An 18,558-nucleotide genomic window follows, 5' to 3' on the forward strand; every position below is an offset into this window, starting at 1 on the left:
ATGTTTTGAAACTATATGGTCAACATACTGCGCGAGAGGAAATTCCCAAATAACAGTTACTAATATAATTGAACCCTAAGCTGGGATGCTCCTTGGAACACATTGCTTCATTAAAGGTGTTATTTTAACAATGTTACCAATAAGACCAGAGAGTCGTGGATGAGAAAATGAATTTGGAGAATAGAGGTGAGAGAAGTATTTGCCGGGAGAATTTTAACAGCTTTCTCTGGTTTCCTGGCGTAACATCAGAGGAACCTCCAGATAAACAGCAGAAACATTCCTTTTTTTTATTTTGGCAGTTGTAACCATTACCTCAGGGGTTACTGAAGCTTTCACACTGCTGTTAATGCAGGAGAGGCTGGAGAACCAGCTGGCAACATTGCAAACATTGTTCTTTAAAAAGAAAACCCTGAGTGACTGAAACCAGACACCTTCAGAAGATGATCATGTGTACACTGTGGATGAGCATCTCTAGAACTTCCTTCAATGGAGTCTGTCTGAAATAGTTGACTTTGACAACAGCACAAATTAAAACTTTGAACTTACTATGAGTAGAATTTTATAAATATATGGAACCTCAGAATATCTTTCAATTGATCCATTTTCCATAAAACAAAGAGATTTGCCAGTGTAACTAATTTGATTAAATATATGCAAATTAGTATGTGTTCAAGGATAAAGTGAACAAATTCATGTTCTGGGGAGTGCCTACATCTGTGTTGTTTAAGCTGTTTATCTCAATATTAACATTTCGAATTCAACATGACACTCCTTCAGAACAATAATGTTCATAATGAGGGGTTTAACTACCCTCTGTCCCTTGTACATGACCTGCAATTTCCAGCACTTCCAATTTGTCTTTCAGACTTCCAGCAACTGCAATACTTTGCTTTTCTACCGGAAAACCAGCAAGTTTCAGGCAAAGAGCATCTTTCACCAAGTTGGTGGTCCTTCAAATGCAGTCGATGATTGTCTTGGTGTGCATCCCAGGGAACAGACCGTAGAGCACAGAGTCCCACGTCATTGAACTGCTCGAGATGAACTTCAAAAAAATTAAATGCACCTTCCTCCAGAATTCCTTTGCAAAGGCACATTCCCAGCAGATGTTTAACAGTCTCTACCTTGACCACACCTCCCCTCCCCACAGCCACTTTGTAGGCAGCGTACGGTGGTACAGACCGACTGGGCATACATGAAGGATTTCACAGGTAATGCCCTTCTGTCCACAAGCCAAGAGATGTCTTGGTGCTTGTTGGAAAGTTCTGGTGATGAGGCATTCTACTGAATGACTGACAGTCTGCTCAGGGAATGACACAATCAACCCCCATGACCCATATTCCCAGCACCTTCAGGTAATCTGCCCTGACAGTGAAGGTGATAAAGGATTGGTCAGTCCAGTTCCCAAAGAACATGACCTCACTGTTGCCTTGATTGACCTTCGGCTCCCAAGTCCATTTGGAACTGGCCATAGACCACATGAGTCTGTGCACTGACAGCAGATCCCAGCAGAAAATGGTCATATTGTCCCCCCCCCAGCACTCCCCCCCCCCCCCCCCCACCTCCCCTCCCCCCCAGCACTGCCCCCCCCCCCACCTCCCCTCCCCCCCAGCACTGCCCCCCCCCCCCCCCCTCCCTCCCCCACCCCCACTCAGGCTCACATCCTTCCTGATAGGGTCTTTAAAAGGTTCTATATAACATCTTGGCCGAGTGTTACAGACTGGCGCATCCCAGGGTCCAGGTGCTGAGGGACACACTGAAGCTTGGGGCAGTTGCCAACAAAGCACACTGGGGAAAGACCACTATCCGAGGTCTTTGTGTCAAAGTTAACTGGGGGTCAGTTCAGTTTTTGGACCCTCCCAACGCCTCAAATGTATATAAATATAATCTTGTACAAGTAAGAAATGCCTTTGGTTTGTTTCTGGATGGAGTCAAACTGCAATGTTTGGTTGTTTCTTCATGCACTCCTTTACAGAACTGATCTGCTTTACTGACTACGTATGGACATAAAGATATTTTTATGAATAACGTATATTTTTGAAATAAAAAAAGTCTGCAATACTTTGGTTTTCTATCAGCTAAAGTGCCTGTTGACCTAGGAATCAAAGTCAGATTAATCCCAGCAGCCTATTACCTGCTTTAAGAATCATTAACTGTCACAGCACGGAAACAATCCCCCATTGGTCATACTCCCCACTGCTTCCTCTCTGTAATCTTTAACATTCTGCTTTTCCAAACAGCTAACTAATTGGTTTTGAAAAACTAGTTCTGAAATCTGCTTCAACAATGCTTGGTGTATAGATTTTCATTTTGTATACATCTACTGCACAAAGAATGTTTTGAAACTTCACCTTCAATCACTCAAAGTTATTTAGAATGTACTCACCAAAGTATAAACATCAAATCTAATTATGAAGACAATACTACACTGACTATTTTTTTAAAATATAAAATTGGTTTCACCTCTGACTGTAAACAGTATGATTGAAGTCACACCCATGATGACAGTTCAGTAGATTTACATTTTAATGAAGATTAAACATTGATTGGAATGCAGTTAATCGTTCTCTTGATGGTGTTTTACACAGAGTGAGATTTAGTATAACCCCTAATGCACTCATGAAGATAGTAAAGTTTAGAGAATATTAACAGCACAGAAAGATGCCTTTTGACCCATCAACTCCGTCCTGGTCATCAAGTATCAATCTAATCAAATAGCATTTTCCAGCACTTTGCCCATAGCCCTGTCAGCTGCGATGTTTTTAGTGCTCATCAAAATGTTATGAGGGTTCCTGCCTCAATACCCTTACAGGCAGTGAGTTCCCAGATACACACAACCCTCTGGATGGAAAGGATTTCCCTCAAATCCCCTCTAACCTTAAAATTGTGCTCCTGGTTAATGACCCCTTTTCTAAGATGAGTAGTTTAATTTCTATCAACCCTATTTATGCCCCTTGTAATTTTGTACACCTCAAATAGGTCTTCCTCAGTTTCCTCTGTTCTGAGGAAAACCATTGAAGCATATTGAGTCTCCTATCATAGCAGAAGCACTCCATATCAGGCAAGATCTTGGTGAATCTCCTCTGCATCCTCTTCAGATCACTCACTTCCTTCCTCGGTACAGTGAAATTACCATTCTGTTATATCACTTAATGCTCGTTTATCAAGTTCTGAACCTCCTATAATGAAATGTGGTTCAGTCTTCACTGCTGCTAAAATCCTGTCCGTGCATCTACTGTCCAAAAAGCAATAGCACAACCATTGATAGCGCAGGAGCCTACTCCCACACAGCAGGAGGTCGGAGAGCAACACCACCCACACATGAAAATAAACATGTATTAATGCAAAGAGAACTGAAAGCAGTAACTACATGCACAAACAAATATACAGGTAGATAGAGTATCCAAACCAAAGTCAAGCTGCAACAGAAATTGAGACCTGCTTTACAATACATCAAAGGTTTTGCACAAAACTCCATTCAATGGCAAGCACCATTATCAGTCTATCATTCAGAATAAACAGTCAGGGTGTCATACCTCATGGACACTAGGGTAAGGAATATAATCTTCTTCTGTCTGCAAGAGAAGAAAATGCAGGTTTATTACATGAACACTGCAGTCTTCAGTTTGATGCTTCAAGCAAACTGGTTTGATAACCATTTCCCAGTAAAAGTTCCTCAGGTTGATTTACTGGTCAATACTCCAAGCTATCGAGTACTGGACTGTCTAAAAGACCAGGAAGGTTCCTGGTGTTAGACCAAAGTCAGCAGGTCTCTATCGGTACAACAGGACACTGAGCACCTCTGCAGGGGCAATCAGCCTGCACTAGTATTCCTGAAAGTCACCCAGCAAAGTGCCTGCTTTGGATGTCCTCACGGTGGCTCAGTGGTTAGCACTGCTGTCTCAGAGCACCAGGGTCCCAGGTTCAATTCCAGCCTTGAGTGACTGTCTGTGTGGAGTTTGCACATTCTCCCAGTGTCTGTGTGGATTTCCTCCGGGTGCTCTGGTTTCCTCCCACAGTCCAAAGATGTGCAAGTCAGGTGAATTGGCCATGCTAAATTGCCCGTAGTGTTAGGTGCATTAATCAGAGGGAAATGGGTTGGGTGCCCACACTGTAGGGAACCTAATCTACTATTTGACATTAATGCTGACATCGTTTGTTACTGGCCTGAGAAATTTCAAGAGAAGGACCTAACATCACAATCGCAGTTTCAGAATTTGAATTCACTTTAAAAAGGTTGGGAAATTTAAAAAAATTGGTGTTCTCTCTTCCTGTGCATGTGCATGTGTCTAACTGTGCACATGTCTGTGTGTGTGTGTAACCGTGTGCATGTCTGTGCGTGTGTAACTGTGTGCATGTCTTTGTGCGTGTGTAACTGTGCACATGTCTGTGTGTGTATGTGTAACTGTGCACATGTCTGTACATGTGTAACTGTGTGCATGGGGTTGTGTGCACATGTCTGTATGTGTGAATGTGTAACTGAATACATGCGTGTGTAAGTGGCTCATGGTGTTGTATGGGTACAGCCGCATAACTTGAGGGAAGCATCACTATCTTTATTCATTCACTGGATGTGGGCATCTCTGACTAGTCCCAGCATTTATTGCCCAGTGGGCTGTTCAGAGTCAACCCAATTGCTGTGGGTCTTGAGTCAATCAGACGGAGTTTTCCAAAAATTGACAATGATTTCATGGTTAACATTAGAGTCCAGTTTTGTATCGAATTCAAATTTCACCATCTGATCTGGCAGGATTTGAACTCAGAACATTACCTGGGTCTCTGGGTTAACAGTCCAGCGATAAATACCAATAGCTCATTGCCTCCCCATGCGCAAAGTGCAAAGTCTTCTTAGTGTGGCACCTTACCATTGGTGTATATGCCATACAGCTTAGAAATGTTAGTTATCAGTAACAAACAAACCAGGATTAGTTTAATACTCTTCATTAAATGGCCTTTAAGAGTACGACATACTGACCTTCATCTTGGAGTAAAGTATTTTCCCTCCCCTCGAGACTTTCTCAGACAACAAAATATTGGAAACTCACAACATGACAAATCTCAGTTACAAAGTTGGATTGGGGCAGTTCATGGCAGAGAATATCAGGATGAGGTCAGCATAAAATTCCAAAGCCTAGCTGTCCTCAAGGAAGTGGTGGTGAGCTGCCTTCGCGTACCGCTGCAGCCTGTGTGCTACAGGTAGGTCCCCAATATTAATACCCAACACAGCTTGCACTCACTGTGAGGAAAGGTTGGACCTTGCTCTCAGAGGCAGATCATAGAGCTCCTATTGTCTCAAAACTTTGACAGTGGCTCATGTAGAAGGTTGTGAAACTGTGGAGTTTAACTGTATGTCAACACACTCTTAATTATGTTCATATGACTGTAAATGTGTTAAGAATTAAGTTGAAAAGTGATTGACCACAAATCTGGCAAGAAACAGGAACAGATTGCACATACTTTGAGAGGTGGTGGAAGAGAGCATCTCTGTTCATCCATTCTGCATCCCTAAATGGGGAAAATACACAAGAATGAACAAAAACAAAGAAGTTCATGAATCATGCATAAATACCACAGGAATCAAACAATAAGTAAACAAATTGCTGTTCTAGTCCCTGATTGCATCACAAACTGGCAACAGCTAGAGACTTATAATGTGGTCAATTTATCTCTAAGGCAGGTGACTGGGTGTAGTAGCCTGTGAGTTTCCAGGGTTGTATATTGTAGGAGCCTGTGCTCCCCATGGTTTGTTCACACTTGCCATTCAACTGTACGAAGTTCTAATCTAAGATGGTTAACTATATCACATCTCCATTACACTGGACTCCTTTGACTATAAATTCTGTGAGTTTATAAACCTTAATCTCCATAACCACCTGATAAAGGAGCAGTGCTCCAAAAGCTAGTGCTTCCAAATAAACCTGTTGGGCTATAACCTGGTGTTGTGTGATTTGTCTTCCCCAGTCGAACACCAGCACCTCCAAGTCACAGTTTCATTCATCCATTTACAAGAATTAGAATCTCTTACAGCTTGGAAACAGGCCCTTTGGCCCCACAACCCCACAATGACTCTCCAAAGTGTATTTGACGCAAACCTATTCCCCATTACTTTACATTTACCCTGAACCTACACACCCCTGAACACTATGGGAAAATTTAGCACGCTCAATTCACCTGACCTGCACATCTTTGGACCATGGAAGAACCTGGAGGAAACCCACGCAGACACAGGGAGAACATGCAAACTCCATACAGTCAGTCACCCGAGGCTGGAATCGAACCTGGGCCCTGCGAGGCCACAGTGCTAACCACTGAGCCACCGTGCCACTCTGGTTCTGTAGTTTATTTTACTATGATAAGATAGACCAACTTTAAAACAACCCTTTCTAATCAAAACACACCTTTCAAACCCATTACTGCATTTTCATACTCTTGCTACCCCTGAGTAAGTGTAGCGTACAGAACAAAACCATCCCTGCCATCATGTCTCCATGAAACATTATAATATTAATCAGCCCTTACCAACCATCTCCCAGATCTGAATAGATGACAGAATACCAGTTGGCCCAATTAGTATGCACTTGTTAATTACCTTTTAACTGGGCTGTTATCCCTTTAAGAAACTAAGTGTAAAAACAGTGCTGCCATGAAATGTCATGAATGAATGAAACTCACACGGGCAAATAGTAAACAAATCTCACAACCCAGCTGTGGTAATCAGTTTACTATCCCTTATTCTATTATGAAGTACAATTTCTAACTTATTTAGAGCATATAGGCCTAGTATTTAAACTAACATTTACTAACTTAAAAGACAAAAAGACTAACACCTCTTAATTATGCAAACAGACCGGACTGACACTCTTAATTCCATCAGATGTAGCAGCCCTCATTTAGCACATGTTTTAACCTATCTCCTGTCTCCCAGAACAGAAGCCCCTCAAACCTTTGTGTCTTATAGATGAAAAATGTAACATCATAATAATGGAATTTTAATGTATGTAAAAACTGTATATAAAGGGGCTCTTGTAAGAACTGTATTTTGGGATTCTATTGCTGCCTCGACCTTGTGCTACTTATGGTTGCTGAATAAAGCAAGTTATTTTCATCACTCAGTGATTCGAGGTATTTAAACACAATCCCACATTACTCAGCCTCATGCACGTCTGCTGTGGGTCCTTATGTCACTGAACCATCAATACTTGAGTCACATGGGACAGGATGTCCCGTGAGAGGGTGCAGCCCAGACAGCAGGATTTATTTCCTCTGCTTTCCTTCTCTTCTGCCGTCTGCCTCATCATCAAGATGGTTGAGACTCAGAGCGCTGCTTGATGGGTGAGCTGTTGCCATTCTGAACAAATGGAAGCAAGCTGCCCCAATAATTAATGCCAATGCTGTAACTGTATCCCAGCTATAGGACATACAGTGTATAGTAATAATGGGCACCAGTGTATAGTGATAATGGGCTCCATGAGAATGTAACTAACAGGCAAGGCCAGCCCAGATACCACCCAGCAACTGAAAAATGCGAGGTGAACAAAATCCCTGATGTTCTATTAGAATATTAGAATGATAATAGCTAGAGATCTCCTTCCTGAAGGTAGTATGTCCCAGGATAGAATTACATGCCACACTTTCTGCGCAGATAGCGCCTTCTTAATTCCTTGCTTGATCTATTATCTTTGTGATTCATGAAAATCTCCCAGGTCCTTCTGAATGCAAACATTTCCCAGGCATACACTATGTAGAAAAATATCTGCTTCTTTGTCCCCAAAATATTTCTATCAAAGTGAATAATTTCACCCTTTGCCACACTGTTCCATTTACCATGTTTATACCCAGTCACCAAGCCGTCATGATTCCTCTGCTGCATTTTTCATCATCTTCACATATTTTCCCACCTAATAGTGTACTATCAGCAGAGTAGTATACGTGCATTGTGATTCCTCATTCAAGCCATTAATATAGATTGTAAACATCAGAGACCCCAATACTGATCCTTGCAATACCCTGTCAAGCTGAAATGTCCTGCTTATACCTACTTCATTTTTTTTTATCCATCAACTGATCCTCAATCCACAGTAACATATTATCCTCAATCCCAGGAGTACTACTGTTGCATTAGCCTCTTCTGTGACATCTCATTGAATGGTTTTGTAAATCAAAATATCTACTTATTTCCAATTCATCATACCAATCACACCTCCCTCCAAAAATGGATTTCTCTTTACCAGGATGTAGCCTGGTATGGTAGAAAGATCGTATGAGGAAAGGCTGAGGCACTTGGGGTTGTTTTCATTGGAGAAAAGAAGGTTTAGGGGTGACTTGATAGAGGTGTACAAGATAATTAGGGGTTTAGATAGGGTCGACAGTGAGAATCTTTTTCCACGTATGGAGTCAGCTATTACAAGGGGGCATAGCTTTAAATTAAGGAGGGGTAGGTATAGGACAGATGTTAGGGGTAGGTTCTTTACTCAGCGAGTCGTGAGTTCATGGAATGCCCTGCCAGTAGCAGTGGTGGACTCTCCCTCATTATGGGCATTTAAGCGGGCATTGAATAGGCATATGGAGGATAGTGGGCTAATGTAGGTTAGGTGGGCTTGGATCGGCGCAACATCGAGGGCCGAAGGGCCTGTACTGCGCTGTATTGTTCTATGTTCTATGTTCTATATGTAATACAATTCCCTTTTCAAAAACCCCCACTCGCAGTATTTAATTATATGATAATGTTCCAAGTGTCTGGTTACCATTTCCCCAATATTAATTTCCAGCATTTGCCTGATACTGCTGATATGCTAATAAATTTATACTTTCCCGTAATTTCTTCCTTTCTTAATTAAAAAGGTTATATTTGTTGTTGTCTGATCCTCGGGAACTGTTCTTAAATCAGAGGAAATCACAACAATCAGTTCATAATGGGGACCAAATCCCATTAGAAAATGCAGCAGAGCAACAAGGTTGTGGGGGTGAGGGGAGTGGAGCTGCAAGGTTTCTTTCCTATCCTCTGACTGACCATACCCTAGACCCTTCCCCCAATGTCATTCAAGTTTCAATCCTGCCTCCAGTGTTTCTAATTGCAAATGAAGGGCTTGAGGGACACAAACAGGTTTCTCTCCAATGCATATTGGCTGCTTGAAGTAGACATGTCAACTGTGTCGCTGCTGGTTCACCATCAGATTTTGCCTGCTCATAATTAATGAACTATTTATTTGATAAGACATGTTAGTGTTATATCGTTTTTGTGAAGCTGATGGCAAAGTGAAAGGAGAAGCTTAAAAGTAATTCTAAGTTTCGATCCACAAAGCAAATGTAATTGTTTTGTCTAAAGCTTCAATTATTAGGTCAGCAGTTGGAAAGCAGTAACTTACCTGCATCTTTTCAATCATTTCAAAGAAGTCAGTGTTCTGAAAAGGAAAAGAGTAGAATCAGTTTGAGCAAACAGGAAAACCATACTACCTGCACCTATCCCAAAGGGACATTTACAAAACAATACTCTCACAGCAGAATTTGAAGTAATGGGAATGTGGATCAAGCAAAGTGATTATGCAGCAGGAAAACCAGGAATAATGTAATTCAGGCATCCTCATCTGTCTATAAACCAAAAGAAGAACTGCAGATACCGTAAGTCAGAGACAAAAGTAGAAATTGCCAGAAAAGCTCAGCAGGTCTGGCAGCATCTGCCACTTGTGTCTCGACTTCATCTGTCTGCCTTATTCAACAACTTTGAGCAAGGAAGATACGGAAATTATCCTGAAATATGTTTTATTATATTTAACCCCAAAACTGCGTAATTAGAAATATTTCAGTAAATCTTTGTGCTGTTTCATGGCTACAAATGTTACTAATTGTCCTCTTAACTGTATCCTCTGGATTTAGAATTGGCTGGTCCATAGAAGACAGAGGGTGGCAGTAGGTGGAAAGTATTCAGCCTGGAGCTCGGTGACCAGTGGTGTTCTGCAGGGATCTGTTCTGGGACCTCTGCTCTTTGTGATTTTTATAAATGACTTGGATGAGGAAGTGGAAAGTGGGTTAGTAAGTTTGCCAATGACACGAAGGTTGGTGGAGTTGTGGATTGTGTGGGCTGTTGTTAGTTGCAACAGGACATTGATTTAAAGGGCATCTGGATGGGTACATGAATAGGAAGGGCTTAGAGGGATGTGGGCCAAGTGCTGGAAAATGGGACTAGATTAGGTTAGGATATCTGGTCGGCATGGACGAGCTAGACCGAAGAATCTGATCCGTGCTGTACATCTCTATGACTTCATGACTCTATGACAGGATTCAGAGCTGGGCTTATAAGTGGCAGATGGAGTTCAACCTGGAAAGGTATGAAGTTATTCATTTGGAAGGTCGAATTTGAATGCAGAATACAGAGTTAAAGACAGGAATCTTGGCAGTGTGGAGGAATGAGGGATCTTGGGGTCCATGTCCATAGATCCCTCAAAGTTGCCGCCCAAGTTGATAGGGTTGTTAAGGAGGCATGTGGTGTATTAGCTTTCATCAGCAAAGGGATTGATTTTAAGAGCTATGAGGTTATGTTGCAGCTCTACAGAGCCCTGGTTAGACCACACTTGGAATATTGTGTTCAGTTCTGGTCACCTCATTATAGGAAGGATATGGAAGCTTTAGAGAAGATGCAGAGGAGATTTACCAAGATGCTGCCTGGAATGAAGGGCATGTCTTATGGAGAAAGGTTGAGGGAGTTAAGGCCTTTCTCATTGAAGTGAAGAAGGATGTGAGGTGACTTGATAGAGGTGTACAAGATGATGAAAGGTATAGATGGAGTGGATAGCCAGAGATTTTTTTTCCCAGGGCGGAAATGTCTATCACAAGGGGACATAATTGTAAAGTGATTGAAAGAAGGTTTAGGGGAGATGTCAGAGGTCGGTTCTTTACACAGGGAGTGGTGGGTGTGTGGAATGCACTGTCAGCGGTGCTAGTAGAGTCAGGTACATTAGGGGCATTTAAGTAACTCTTGGATAGGCACATGGAAGATAGTGCAACGAAGGGTGTGTAGGTTAGTCTATCTTAGAGTAGGATAAATGGTTGGCAAAGCATCGAGGACCTGTACTGTGCTGTACTGTTCTATCTTCTATGTTCACCATCTCTAGGACTCTATGACTCTATGTTAACAGTCTCTAGACTTTTTGAAATCCTCCTGGTATAGTGTTTTCAATGATTGTCAACACACTTCTCAGCATCTGATGACTCATCCTCTGACTGAATCTAAGTTCAGCCTTGACTTGGAGATACCAGCGTTGGACTGGGTTGTACAAAGTGCTAGTACAGTCAAAGTTAAAAATCACACAACAACAGTTTTCATTGGAAGCATTAGCTTTCGGAGCACTGCTCCTTCAACAGATGGTTGTTGCTCCGAAAGCTAGTGCTTCCAATTAAACCTGTTGGACTATAACCTAGTGTTGTATGATTTTTAACTAAGTTCAGCCTCACTGTATTATCTCTTCATTCAATTGTCTGTGCTGATCATCTTCCTTCATAATTCTGTATTCCAATCACCATCTTTTCACAGGTCAGTGACTGAATTACTGCATCTTGGACTCACTGAAGCAGGAATATTATCTTTATTTTTTCAAAGACAGGTTTCTCAATGACTCTTGTAAGTCCAACTTCTCATGTAGCCAGAATCTGTGGCAATGATGGTTTGTTCTGAGCCCGTTACCCAGCATGATTAGGAGCAGAGATCCTGTTCTGTCTCGTGTTCACTGCGAAACAGAATCTGTGAATGCAAAGCCAAAGAAACCAGGATATTTCTACTGATCTCCAGGACCCCTCACTTGATTGCACTCTGTAAAAAGGTGTGTGGGAGTTGCCATTAGATAGGAACAGAACCAGGTGGAGTTGGGATGCTGGAAACATTGCAAAATCTAGCACCAAAGATTCAGTTGTTTGTAGTTGAGAAACTGCCTTTTGATGAGATACACTGGTGATCAAATCCCATGGAGTCAGGCAGGGAGATTCCTGCAATTGTACAAGGTAATGGTGAGACCACACCTGGAGTACTATGAGCAATTCCCGTCTTCTTATTTAGGGAAAGATATTTCATTCAAGACAGTTTTTCAGAATGATCCCTGGTTTGGAGGGATTGTCTCATGAGCAAAAGTGAAACAGGTTGGGACTCTACTCACTGAAGTTTAGAAGAATGAGAGGTGATCTCATTGAAACATTTAGGATTCTTAAGTGGTTGGACAGAGTAAATGCTGAGAGGATGTTTCCCTTCATAACAGAGTCTGGGACCAGAGGGCACAGTTTCAAAATAAAGAGGCACCAACCATTCTCATAGCCATTATTCAAGGACGTCCCCTCACTATGTGTACCCTATCGAAGGGAGGGAGCCCGGGAGCGCCTGAATAGGGAACTTTCAATATTGCCTGTATGGCCTCAGGAACAATCCAAGCCAAAGGGGAAGGGCAGTGGGGGATTGCAGTGAGGCTTCGGGCAACATCTGCTTCCCAGTCCAGGGCAGGAGCCGGCAGGTGAGACTATCATCGGAAAAGGTGCCTTTATACACTGGGCTGACAGCTCGAGATTTCAGCGGATTTGCATTTTTAAAACTTCTCAACTTCCCTACACTGCAGTGTTTGTCTAGCGGGTGTTTCCGAGTACATTATATTTTACAAGCGATTAACTACACGCATCAACAACCGAAGACACGCCACCTTGTGCAGAACAATCCATCTACTGTAGCTGCTGGCTTTACTTTCTGTTTTATTTGGTGTGTTGCTGACAGGGTGGGTGCAGGTTCTCAGCTTCACAAAGCCTCGCCGTTGGGACTTTTTCTGGAGCACGGAGTTTTCAGAAACTGTGCCTAATTCCCAACCAACACTCCATCTTTCAGTCGTCAGAGTTCAGGAAGATCTATACCCAGCTACCAATCCCAAGGACAGTCAGGGAGAAAGACAGAATAACAGCTGCACGCCAGTGTTTGAAATACTTCTCCCAAATAATAGATAGGATATGACCATCCACCTTCAATGTCCGTGAGTCTGTGACGGAAAATGACTGGGAAATTAGCAAGGTTCTACTCACTTCATCAGTCCAGTACTGGAATGGAGAGCTGGCAGTGCCCTCCATAGCTGGCAGTGGCAGGAGCTGCTGTTTAGGCATTTTAACTGACCTCGAAGGTCTCGCTGCTGTTCCTGGCAATCACCATGTCAGGCAGGCGAGGTCAGTGCCAGCGAGGTAAGTCTCTGCTCTCCCTTTCTCTCATTAGTGTGAATGCTTGCTTCTGGCCCCAGCAGAAAGTGCCAGTGGGTTTGTCTGTTTGTCATATCGAGTTGGATCATTGTGGGAAAGTGCTGGCTCCTCGCCAGAACAACAGAACTGACTGTGCAAGCCCTAACGAATGGCTACGTGTTGGAACAAAAGTGCTTTAAAGTAGACACAAATAAAGTTAAAGATCATACCTTTACAGAAGGACATGAAAACCTTTGAAAGAGTTCATTCCTCTTCATTAAAACTTTGGTGTTGCCCCTATTGGAGTCTTTTTTATCAGTGATTCTAAACCTGACAAGTCCAACACACTCCTGAATGAGTTCCCCTCCCCTCGGTAAACCTTCCATTAACTCTGTGCTCACTCACTCACCTACCTTCACCAGTTCCCAGTTTAAGCGATGGCTTGAGTTTCACATTCGCACATATCAGTGGCTTTTCTGGGTGAATACTATAATTAACCCTTTAATCTACAATTTATAAAGACCCTCAGTCCATGCCAAATGGGACTCATTCCACGTAAATCTTTCTGATTGTCTGCAAATGCTTTGAGTGATGCAGATTTTAATAAGAAAGGGTGAAACCTGTTGGCCAGCAACATCACCAAAGAAGCTGGAGAATGATCTGACAGAGGCGTCTCCAGGGGAAGGCTGTTCCAGGGTGGGGAAACTGCTCAACATTCTAGTGGAACCATATTCTCCACATATGGTCATCACACACCCTTCACAAACAGCCCATGAAGGAAAGCCCCAGCACATGGCTGTGGTCACCCAGATCAGACTGCTCACCAAAACTGAGGATCAATTTAGCCTCAAAACACTTGCTGTAGGGTTGTACGCGACACAGAGTAACTCAGCGAGATGTCATAACCAACAGAAATAATCAATATTGAGGAGGACTGCAACAAATTATCGCATATTGTGTCAAAGGCAAGAAAGGCCATAAAAAAAATCAAACCAAACAATAGGTTTTACTTTGAGGGGAAAAGAATTGACAAGTAAGGCGGTTATATTAAACAGAGCCAGTTACTGCCTCATCAGTTTAGTCTTGATCATCAGTAATAGGATGGAAAATGTCATTAGCAGTGCTATCAAGCAGCACCTGCTCAGCAATAACCTGCTCAGTGATGCCCAGTTTGGGTTCCCCCAGGGCCACTCAGCTCCTGACCTCATTACAGCCTTGGTTCAAACATGGACAAAAGAGCTGGATTCCAGAGGGGAGGGGAGAGTGACAGCTCTTGACATCAAGGCTGCATTCAACTGAGTGTGGCATTACATAGCCCTACAAAACTGGAATCAATGGGCAGCAGGGGACAATGGCTCCACTGGTTGGAGCCATACCTGGCACATAGGAAGATGGTTGTGGTTGTTGGAGGTCAGTCATCTCAGCTCCAGGACATCTCTGCAGGAGTTCCTCAGGGTAGTGTCCTGGACCCAACTATCTTCAGCTGCTTCATCAATAACCTTCCCTCTATTATAAGGTCAGAAGTGGGGATGTTCACTAATGATTGCACAATCTTCAGCACCATTCACAACTCCTCAGATACTGAAGCAGTCAGTGTCCAAATGCAACAAAACTTGGACAATATTCGGGCTTGGGCTGACAAATGGCAAGTAACATTCATACCGCACAAATCCCAGGACATGACCATCTGCAAAAACAGGGAATCTAACTGTCACCCCTTGACATTCAATGGCATTATCATCACTACATCCTCCACTATCAACATCCTGAGGGTTACTATTGACCAGAAACTGAACCCGATTACTGTGGGCTTCAAGAACTGGTCAGAGTCTAAGAATACTGCACTGAGTAATTCACTCCTGACTCCCCAAAGCCTGTCTACATCTGTAAGGCACAAATCAGGAATTAGAAATGCTCCCATTTGCCTGGATGGGTGCAGCTCCAACAACACTTAAGAAGTTTGACACCATCCAGGACAAAGCAGCAATCAATCAGCAAAATTTATTCCTTCCACTAACAACATGCAGTGGCTTCAGTGTTCCATTTACAGGATGCACCGGATCATCCTATTTAGGCTCATTGAACAACACCTTCCAAACCCATGACTACTTCTATCGAGAAGTTCAAGGGCAGCAGATACATGGGAACACCACCTCCCTTGCAAGCTTCCCCACAAGCAACTAATCATCCTGACTTGGAAAGACATCACTATTTTTACAGTGTTGCTGGGTCAAAATCCTGGAATTCCCTCCCTAAAGGCATTGTAGGTGTCCCTACATCTGAGAGTACTGCAGTGATTTGAGAAAGCAGCTTATTACCACCTTCTCAAAGGCAATTTACAACGGGCAATAAATGCTGGCCCAGGCAACGATGCCCACGTCCTGTGAATACATGAATAAAAACAACCCATATCAAACCTTGGTTAGCCTGAGGAGCATGCCTGATCAGTACTGGTCAGTATAATATAAACTGGATACCGAGACTTTAGAGAGTGTCTAGATGTTTTCAAGGTCAACCCAGAAGTGTTGGTTTCAACATTAGGGGAAGCCAAATTTAACTTTTCATTGTGTTTGTTCAATTTAATTAACTTGGAAATTGTATGCTTTGGTATTTCTTCTCCCCTACTGTAAGTTTCACGACAACATAATTTTGAACATCATGTATTTTCTTTCGGTTGGATACAGGTTAAAGCTTTTCAACAATTTTGTTGCCACGATTCTCACCTTGTGTAACTCATTTACTTGAACCTGAGGAATCTGAGTGGGATAGTGTTTTACAAAGAAAAGATGCTTCAAGCAATCACCATGAGTGCAGTTGGACCTTATCGACTAGTTTATTGACTCCAGCATCCAGCCAGAAACTGGGCTTTTCACGCATGGCCTCAGGGTGAGAGAAGAGTTTTGTTATGTATTTAATGAGGGCCTTGTCAAATATCAATTTTTTTTAGTGTGTTCTTGGATCCCATTCTGCATTTGAAGTTGGCTTTCTGTGAAACCTGAAACTTCTGGTTCACTAATGATATTCAAAGAGTAGTTACAAAGAAATGGAGTGGAACATGATCAAAGCTATTTGATAATGCCAGTAGTTGCGTTAGCAGAAGAATAAGTGTCCAGAACTCCTGAAACATCACATACTGATTAATACTTCATTCCAGCCAAAGTGTCAAATCTCAGGAGGTTCTCTCTATCATTAGATCACAACCAGTGCTCAGGCACTTCACACACAGATGATGGACTGACTCTCAGGTAACAAACAAGGAGCAATAACTCCTTTAGGAATCTGTAACATGGATTCAAAAATCAGTTCAGAATGATTTAATCTCTGATCTATAAGACGGTTACACTAAACATTATATTTGCAACGGGCAGGTGATGGCCTAGTGGTATATTACTGCGAGACTATTAATTCAGGACACTCAGCTAATATTCAGGGGACGCGGATTCAAATCCTGCCATGGCAGATACTGGAATTTGAATCTGGAATTAAGGGTATAATGATGACTATGAATCAATTGTCGATTGTTGGTCAAAGCCTATCTGGTTTACTAATGTCCTTTTGGGAAGGAAATCTGCCATCCTTACCCAGACTGGCCTACAAGTGATTCCAGACCCATAGCAATGTGGGTGATTTGTACTTAAGCTCTGGGCAATTAGGGATGACCAATAAATGCTGGCCTAGCCAGAGATGTCCACATCCTCGTGAGTAAATCCTCGTAAGTTCGGGGTTGGGGGGGGTCGATGCCAAGGGGACTGAGAGGTAAATTGGGAGGGGGTGGGGCGAATGGGGCTGGGGGAAGGTAGCTAGGAATACGATAGGTAGATACAGATGGGGAGTAATGGTGATAACTCGGAGTGGAGGGTGGAATGGATAAGTGGGTAGGAAGATGGACAGGTAGGACAGTTCAAGAGGGCGATGCCGAGTTGGAGGGTTGGATCTGGGGTAAGGTAGGGGAAGGGGAGGTGAGGAAACTGGTGAAATCGACATTGATCCCATGTGGTTGGAGGGTCCCAAGGTGGAAGATGAGACGTTCTCCCTCTAGGCGTCAGGTGGCTGGGATTTGGCAGTAGAGGAGGCCCAGGAATTGCATGTCCTTGGTGGAGTGGGAGGGGAGTTGAAGCGGTCAGTCACAGTGTGCTGGGGTTGTTTGGTGCGTACGTCCCAGAGATATTCCCTGAAATGTTCTGCAAGTTGGTGTGCTGTCTCCTCAGTGTAGAGGAGACGACATCGAGAGCAATGGACACAGTAGATGAGGTGTTTGGATGTGCAGGAAAATCTCTACCAGATGTGGAAGGATCTTTTGGGACCTTGGAAGGAGATGAGGGGGGAGGTGTGGGCGCAAGTTTTACACCTCTTGCAGTGGCAGGGAAGGTGCCAGGAGTGGAGGGTGGGTTGGTGGGGGGTGTGGACCTAATGAGGGATTTGTGGAGGGAAAGATTTCTGTGGAATGCTGATAGGAACGGGGATGGAAATATATCTCTGATGGTGGGGTCTGATTGTAGGTGGCGGAAATGGCAGAGTCCCATGAAGAACTGGCAATGCAACTTTTAAAAAGTATACGATGGAAAAACAACTCTGAATAAATGTCATCTATAAGGGCCATTGATTCATTGAATTGAATTGAATTGAATTTATTTAATTCAGGCAATAAGTTGCATTGTGTTATTAAAATGAATTTTAGGATATAGTGTGCATTCTGATTGTTTCTCCTGTTAGTAACAGGAGAAACAGTCATTCAGCATTGCCTGCCGCACACTTGTTCCCCTCCCAGACTTCAGCATACAAACCAAAGCTGGCTCTCGTATTTCAGTACTGAGGGAGTGCTGCACTGTTGGAGTTGCTGTCTTTCAGATAAAATGTTAAATTTCTTGCTTGAATGGATAGAAAAGATCCCAGGTGACTAGTTCAAAGAGGATAAAGTATGTTATCCAAATGACTTCTTAATCTGTAACAGACAAAAGCAGAAGGTTTGTTCTTTATCAAATTGTGGGAGCTCACTCTGCACTAATTGGTTGTTGGTTTTCTCCATTCCAACTATAAATGTACTTCAAAAGTCTTTCAGTAGCTTGTGAAATGCTTCGAGTGATTCTGAAAGGTGCTATGTAAATTCAAGAATTCTTTTCCCCCCAACACAGACTGATCAGTTTTACAACCTGGATGTTGCTATAATACGTTTCTTATCTTGCTTAATTATATGAAGATAAATTAGATTAGATTACTTACTTACAGAGTGGAAACAGGCCCTTCGGCCCAACAAGTCCACACCGACCCGCCGAAGCGTAAATTGAACTGGTTCGAGGCAACTGATGTAAACATGTCAATTAGTCTCTAAATAAAATATTTTAGCAATTTGTATCAGCCTTCAAATGACTA

The 18,558-nt window shown here is 42.8% G+C and overlaps 1 protein-coding gene and 1 long non-coding RNA gene across 16 annotated transcripts in view; one reads left to right on the forward strand and one right to left on the reverse strand.

Moving 5' to 3' along the window:
- Positions 1–18,558, reverse strand: part of LOC122540477 (rap1 GTPase-activating protein 1) — a 505,352-nt gene that overhangs the window by 108,960 nt on the left and 377,834 nt on the right. For 13 of the 15 annotated variants that reach the window (XM_043676342.2, XM_043676343.2, XM_043676331.2 and 10 more), the window contains 3 exons: positions 9,363–9,398; positions 5,455–5,502; positions 3,534–3,572 (listed from right to left, as the gene is read on the reverse strand). In XM_043676342.2, coding sequence (XP_043532277.1) covers positions 3,534–3,572; positions 5,455–5,502; positions 9,363–9,380 — 105 coding nt within the window. In that variant the 5' untranslated portion in view covers positions 9,381–9,398. Of the gene's footprint in view, positions 1–3,533; positions 3,573–5,454; positions 5,503–9,362; positions 9,399–13,041; positions 13,494–18,558 lie in introns of those variants that run through there. The other 2 variants (XM_043676337.2, XM_087980195.1) reach the window with 2 other exon arrangements.
- LOC148139740 (uncharacterized) lies at positions 13,071–18,531 on the forward strand. Its single transcript, XR_015753410.1, has 3 exons — positions 13,071–13,194; positions 15,873–16,074; positions 18,415–18,531. It is a non-coding gene; the product is annotated as an uncharacterized LOC148139740 (long non-coding RNA).

Source organism: Chiloscyllium plagiosum, unplaced genomic scaffold (assembly GCF_037043375.1).
Source record: "Chiloscyllium plagiosum isolate Xiang-an unplaced genomic scaffold, Cpla_swu_hap1 HiC_scaffold_37, whole genome shotgun sequence".
Taxonomy (NCBI): Eukaryota; Metazoa; Chordata; class Chondrichthyes; order Orectolobiformes; family Hemiscylliidae; genus Chiloscyllium; species Chiloscyllium plagiosum.